This window comes from Arachis stenosperma, chromosome 9, assembly GCF_014773155.1.
Source record: "Arachis stenosperma cultivar V10309 chromosome 9, arast.V10309.gnm1.PFL2, whole genome shotgun sequence".
Lineage (NCBI taxonomy): Eukaryota > Viridiplantae > Streptophyta > Magnoliopsida > Fabales > Fabaceae > Arachis > Arachis stenosperma.
Genome location: NC_080385.1, coordinates 19,845,817 through 19,852,562, shown reverse-complemented (window position 1 = coordinate 19,852,562; position 6,746 = coordinate 19,845,817). Strand labels below are relative to the sequence as shown.

Genomic DNA, 6,746 nt, shown 5'->3' with positions numbered 1-6,746 from the left:
TTCCAATTATCTGCATTGCGACACAAAGACTACTCTTTAAATTACTCCCTTTTTGTCTTTATCTTTTCTTATACAGTCGCATTCCACCACTAGAACTCTTTGTCTCTTGGTCCTATCCCTCTAGATTCATCAAAACTTTTTTTGTTGTTCTTCTAATAACTTTTGTCATCTCTCTCCACATCTCCTCTGCACTTCCACACTTCCATCCCCTTCCCACTTTGCTTCTTTTCCTAACCGTCTTAGGAAGCTTCTTTGTTCCCCACCTTTCATTCGCCACCACCTCGTCCTTGGTTTGTCCCGGATAAGATTAGAAAAAATCCTAAGAAATTGACGATTGTTATATTTGATAAAGATAGTAAAAATTCTACCATAGTTATGATAGAGATTGAATGTAGGTCATATTGTATAAGGTGGTTGGAGCAGGATACATGATTGAATATTTCCTTTTTTTTATTCTGGATACATGATTGAATATTTTCTTTTTTTTATTCTGTTTTCATTTAATTCGTTATGAGATAAAATTAAATTATCTCTTGCAAAATTTATATTGGAAACACACAAGAATTTATTTTTAGAATTAAGGTTTAACCAAACTAAAGAGTAAATTATAAATTCAAACCCCCTTTTTTAGACTATTAAAAATCTTTAGAATTAGTACTTAATTCAAGAAGACTAATATAAAAAATATTTAAAATGTAATATGAATTAAAATTTAGTTTAAAAATATTTAAAAAAATAATATCTTATAAATACTATTTTATAGTAAGAATTTTAAGTATCATTGAAGATTAGATATAAGTAAATCTTGGATAAACTAATATATAATATTAGGTATTCTCTTCTAAATTTTATCGTCTTTTTAATGTTTTATTATTCAAGGTGTTTAAATACCTCAAAAACAATTTTGAGAAAAAATAACATGAGCTTTCTTAAAATCAGAATTAATATATTCTGTTGCTAAGAAGGTCCAAAGCTTGATCAGCTTTCTTAATCAGCCAACACTCTTTTCTCACACATTTTAGCTATTTTATGACAGTTTTTAAATTACAAGACTAAATTATTTTGGCCCGCAAATCCAATTTCCAAACCCCAATATCAGTTTTTGTTTAAATGTTTTTGCCATTTGCATGAAATAGTAACTATGAATATTTATTTACCATAAAATCATCAAATTTTAACAATAACTTATATATATATATATATATATATATATATATATATATATAATAGTATCAAAATCTTATTTTTAGAATATAGGCTATTTTTTTGTAATTATCTCTTTTGAATTATATTTGTCTAATCAAGCTAATTTTTTTTGTAAAACATTTTAGTTTTAAACAAATCTAATTATTAGGCCTATTAAAAAAAATTATTTCCCGGACAAATTATTTTTTACAAAATAAAATATTAGAGATTAATTCAATAATTATAATTTGTTAAATTTGTCCGATTAAAAATTTTGTGAAACTAATTTAAGATATTTCTAGTCAAAATATTAGTTTAATTAAAGATGGATTAGCTCTCACTCGAATTCTCAACAAATTCATAGACTTTTCTTCTCTCTCTTACTCTTGGATGTTCTGTCCAAAAACAAATTAAAGACACACTCTTCACTCTTCATCGGAACAGATCCGGAGCGCTCTCTCGATCGGTTCAATGCATCGGGTCTCAGCTCTCGCGTTTCTTCTTCTACTGCTTTCTGTGGCCACCGACGCATCGGTTCACACTTACAGCGGTGACAAGTTCGCCGACAAAGGCAACGCCTTTGTTGTACACGGAGGCAGTGAAGGAATTTACTCTTCTGCCCCTAACCACAATGACACTTCTTCCGCTGCAAATGGCGACTCTTACATTAGGTCATTTCATTTCCTTCCTTCACCTTTTACCTTCAAATCATATGATATTTAAGATTTTGCATGATCCCTTACTTTTCAGCTGCTTCTTTATGCTTCACTTTCTATTTTAGGAATTCGCTCTTGATTCACACTTGTTTTGCATAAATAATAAGTAACTTTCAAGTTTGGGAGCTGTGTGTTGTAATCTTGTGTGAATTGGCGAGCGGCATTAAGCAGAGACATTAATCCAAGTTTATATTTGTGTGTTCACTGTTGACAAAATCAAATTTTTTTCCCTTTAAAAATGAAATAGAAAAGGAATACCTTTAGCATAATAAGTCCACAATCGACTTAATATGTTAATGTGCTGGGTTAGTTGGGATTTTGGTACTAGGACCTGGATGCGGGTGGTTCCATGCTATGTTGCACCAAGATGGGTACAAGTTCCTGAAACGGTCCGACTACGACTAGACTACAATTTTTTAAAAGATGACTACTCACTTTCAGGTGGAGGTGACATTTGAGAATGGTTAGATGATTTGACATGGTTGACTAAACAGCTTGACATCTTCGTGCAAGTATGCATATATAAGCTAAGTAGAGTTTGAAGCAGAAGAATAAAAGAAGAGTAGTTTCAGATTATTTATGATCAAAGGAGTAGTTAAAAATTTGAAGTATAACATGTTTGGTATTATTAGTGGACATGCTAGCCTAACCAATCATCAATCAAAAGAAAGGAAACTGGAAGTTTCTGAATGTTTGGTACCAGTATAGTTTCCTGTATGTCCCTGAAATGGGGACGGAAGGGAAATAGGCATTTCTGTGTTATAGGTTCCATAGGGATCAATATATAAACGCTTAAATTTTCTTGTAACTGACACTCCCAAAACATGATATATCACAGACATCCAGCACTAGGATTTTTCATGTTATTTTTTTTTTTTTATGGGATTTGTGCTATTCTGCTCAATATACTGATGCTTGATTTGATATTAGTTTGTTGATTGGCTGTTATAATTTGAAAAACAGGTTTGAAAGGATAACATTCCGCAGAAACAAAGACTTCACTAACTTTAGCTCATTGCCGATTCAAGCTGTTGTTTTTGAGGTTGAAGATAGGGAAACAATTGGCGGCTCAGCGTATGGGGGTCAAAGGGCTGTCTGTTGCACCAGTGATCTAGCAAAACTTGGTGTATGTACTGAAGGACAGGTTATTCACCGTCCTTCTGCGGAGAATTCAGATTGGCCTAAAGTATTTGGTGTCTCTTTTGAAATGGATGAAGATATTGCGGCGCTGCCATTAAAATCTATAGAAATCACAAAAACTGGGATGTATAACTTATATTTCATCCATTGTGATCCAAGGCTCAAAGAAATTGTTGTGGAAGGGAAAACTGTATGGAAAAATCCATCCGGTTATTTACCTGGAAGAATGGCACCGATGAAGATTTTCTACCAGTTCATGTCTTTTGCATTTGTTTTCCTTGGGATCTTTTGGTTCTCTCAGTATGCTAGGTCTTGGAAGGATGTATTCCCGCTGCAGAATTGTATTACTGTCGTTATAACGTTGGGGATGTTTGAGATGGCTCTGTGGTACTTCGACTATGCGGAATTCAATGAGACTGGAGTCAGACCAATGGGGACAACCATCTGGGCAGTCACCTTTGGGACTGTTAAACGCACAGTGGCACGAATGGTAATTTTGATGGTTTCGATGGGCTATGGTGTTGTGAGACCAACCCTTGGTGGGCTCACATCAAAGGTGGTTATGCTTGGTGGAACCTTCTTTCTCGCATCTGAAGTTCTCGAATTGGTAGAGAATGTTGGAGCAGTAAGTGATCTTTCTGGAAAGGCAAGACTGTTTTTGGTTCTTCCTTCTGCAGTATTGGATGTGTTCTTCATTCTTTGGATTTTCACTTCACTCTCTGCAACTTTAAACAAGCTTCAGGTATATATCTGCAACTGCAATGGCATATTTCCTCACTAGTCATTTCATTAAACCTCGTGATCCTTTTTTTTCTGTGTTCTGTCTCATACACTGTTTTCCTGTAAATGGGATGTGACTGCACAAAGCTGAAAAGTTATCTATTGCCATGTTGTAGTTGTTATTCATATTCTGTTGGTTTTTGTTAAATCACTTTTGGAAGCAACAGACAAGAGGGGTATCGTTATCTCTTTACTTAGTGTTATAGAAATATGTAGAACATGACAATATTTGGATTCAGTTTTGTACTACACAGTGCTCTCATGGTAGGCCAATAGTTTGTGTTATTTTATTTTATTTATTCTTTTCTTGTTTGTTGATTCCCAGTTTATAATAACATTTCTTCAGTAAAGTATTAACTATGTAGGAGATGGTCAATTTGTGTTGATCCTTTTGATGGTAAAAGTAAGTAAAGCGAATTTTCTTTCCTGGCTTTGGATATGTTGCCCGGATTTTGTTACTCTATGAATCCAATTCTGCTTTCTAGCTTTTTTAAGTAGGATGATTATCTCGATTTTCTTGTGTGAACCTGCACAAAGTGATGTGACGAATAACAATAAATTGTCATACTTTTCGTGTAATTATCTAGAATTGACTCGTCTCTAATTATGCAATTTCATAGGCCAGGAGGATGTTGGTAAAACTGGACATTTACAGGAAGTTCACTAACGCCTTGGCAGTCGCTGTGATTGTATCCGTGGGATGGATATGCTACGAGGTAATTCACAGACAAAGAAACTTGAGTTCAATTGCTTTTACTGTTACCTAGGTTTACATGCCTGGTTATGAAATCAGTGGATTCAGAGGTTGTAGAAAAATCGAAATCAGGTGTAACTTTGGCCTGGAACAGGAAAATGCTGAACCTATATGCTAGCTTCTTTCTTTTCTTTTCTTTTTTTTTTTTCTTTTTCTCTAATGCATTGATCAGATTCGGTTATTTCTAGTTACTAATCTTTCAACATTTTCTTTCAGCTCTATTTCAAATCAAAGGATATATACAATGAGAAATGGCAAAATGCGTGGGTTATCCCAGCCTTTTGGCAAGTTCTATCATTTTCTCTCCTGTGTGTTATCTGTGTTCTATGGGCACCATCCCAAAATTCAACACGGTAAAAAAATCATTTGTTTTCCTTAAGGTTTTTGGCGCATACATCATTTGTTTCTAACTGTTGCTGTTATTGACAGTTATGCTTACCGTGACGATGGGAGTGAAGAGTTTGACAGGGACGAGACTACTTTGACGCTCATAAAACCGTCGCCAATTTCAAAAGAAGTTCGAAGCTTGCCAGATGATAGATCAGTGCAAGGGAACAATGGAATTTCAAATGGTGATTTAGAAGAAGACAAGACGGAATAATAACTGAATAAGCTAGAATTACAGTTGTGCTTCTGTTCGTGAAATTAGCTATATAAGTCTTAGATTCGTTGTAGTGAATCTTAGTTCCAGATTTGTTGCATTTTCAGCTGGCACGTACTTGCGAGATTAATTAGATTGCACCCGAGATCTTCGAGTTCCTGTGACGCTTTTTCCTTTGTACTATAATAATATAATGATACGGTTCACTTTTTTCTAATAATGAGAAACTTTATTAAAATTATGTTGTACTCTGTTATCCATGTGCCTCCATGTGCATTATTAAAAACATGCCATGTGGGGAAGACTTTCACTAATATTTACGTATTGAATCTTCAGGTTGTGACAACTTGTAGTTATGACCCATGCAAAATATGCTTTGTGCAGGGTACGAAAAATTACACAATTTATCATTTAAAAATGGATAAAGTATATTTTTTGTCTTTAAAATTCGTCAAAAGTTTTAAAAATATTATGGCCCAGCCCTGTTGGCGTCCTGCCTAATCCGACCCGGCGTGCAAGACTACCCGACCCGAGCAGCCGGTTTGCTGGGCGTCGCATGTTCGTACCGCGACCCAAACACCTGCTCTTCAGCAGCCAGCTACCTGACAGCTGGGAAAGAAAACTTTCAGGAAAGAGACCTAGCCTATGGGGTCCGCTCTCCTGACATGGTATAAATGAAGAGAGTCCTACCCCTTCTCCAAGTTACGTCACTACCTCACTTTACTCTCACTGCCATCTGTAACATTCTTGACTTGAGCGTCGGAGTGTCATTGCAGGTGGCATCCCCCTTCACACCACAACAGTTCGGAAAGTCATCTGCCCTCACGTCTTGCTCACCAGGCACCAAATCCAGGCCGACCTTCACCATCTCACCCTGAGAACATCTTCGATCTGTCCGGCACGCGAAGAACCGAACAAAAAATATTTTTAAATTTTATTTTGTTTTAATTTTGTTTCGAAAGTTTTCGATTTATATAGAATATACTTCTATTAAATTTTCAGAAAGTTCAGGACCAATCCAATAATAATATATGACAATTATATCTGGTTTGCTTGTATTGAATGTTGTTTTTATAAAATTGTTGTTGAATTAGTCTTAAAATTTTTTTAAAAATTAGTTGTCGGTGTATATTTGATACAATTCGAAAACTTTTAAGATAAAATTAAAACAAAATAAAATTTAAAAATATTTTTAAAATGTTTAACAAAGTTAAAAAAAAAATTATTTTTTAAAAATTATTTTCGTGACTAAAATATTTATAATTAAGTTCATATTTTATATTTATGTAAGTTTTTAATAGTAATATATCGAATAAAAGTAGTCTAATTTCTAGTTTTAACATTAAATAAGTCCAAAAAGTTTCTACATCCTAATTAAAAAAAAAAAAAAACTGAATTCAACAAGTTTTTTTATTAAGAGAAAATTACTTTTCATAACTACTAAACTTAAATCTTAAATTGCTTCAAAGTTTTGTTTAAATGAAGATTTACAAAATCAACAAATAAGCTTTAAAATTTTTTTCCGGTTGAAATGAAGGGGTCAAAGACCCAAAAACAAAGAGAAAAAAAA

At 33.9% G+C, this 6,746-nt stretch overlaps 1 protein-coding gene across 1 annotated transcript; it reads left to right on the top strand.

Annotated features, from left to right (window-relative positions):
* Positions 1–1,542: 1,542 nt before the first annotated feature.
* LOC130950974 (uncharacterized) lies at positions 1,543–5,424 on the top strand. Its single transcript, XM_057879578.1, has 5 exons — positions 1,543–1,856; positions 2,865–3,783; positions 4,442–4,537; positions 4,792–4,928; positions 5,005–5,424. The coding sequence occupies exons 1-5, from the start codon at positions 1,657–1,659 to the stop codon at positions 5,174–5,176; spliced, it is 1,524 nt and encodes a 507-aa protein (XP_057735561.1). The 5' UTR covers positions 1,543–1,656; the 3' UTR covers positions 5,177–5,424.
* The last annotated feature ends 1,322 nt before the right edge of the window (positions 5,425–6,746 follow it).

What these genes read in the sequence shown, in the direction of transcription:
- LOC130950974 (XM_057879578.1), top strand. Translation starts at nt 1,657, where the DNA reads ATGCATCGGGTCTCAGCTCTCGCGTTTCTTCTTCTACTGCTTTCTGTG. An exon ending in CAACTTTAAACAAGCTTCAG is followed by an intron (nt 3,784 to 4,441) that starts GTATATATCTGC and finishes GCAATTTCATAG; the next exon opens with GCCAGGAGGATGTTGGTAAA. An exon ending in CCATCCCAAAATTCAACACG is followed by an intron (nt 4,929 to 5,004) that starts GTAAAAAAATCA and finishes TGTTATTGACAG; the next exon opens with TTATGCTTACCGTGACGATG.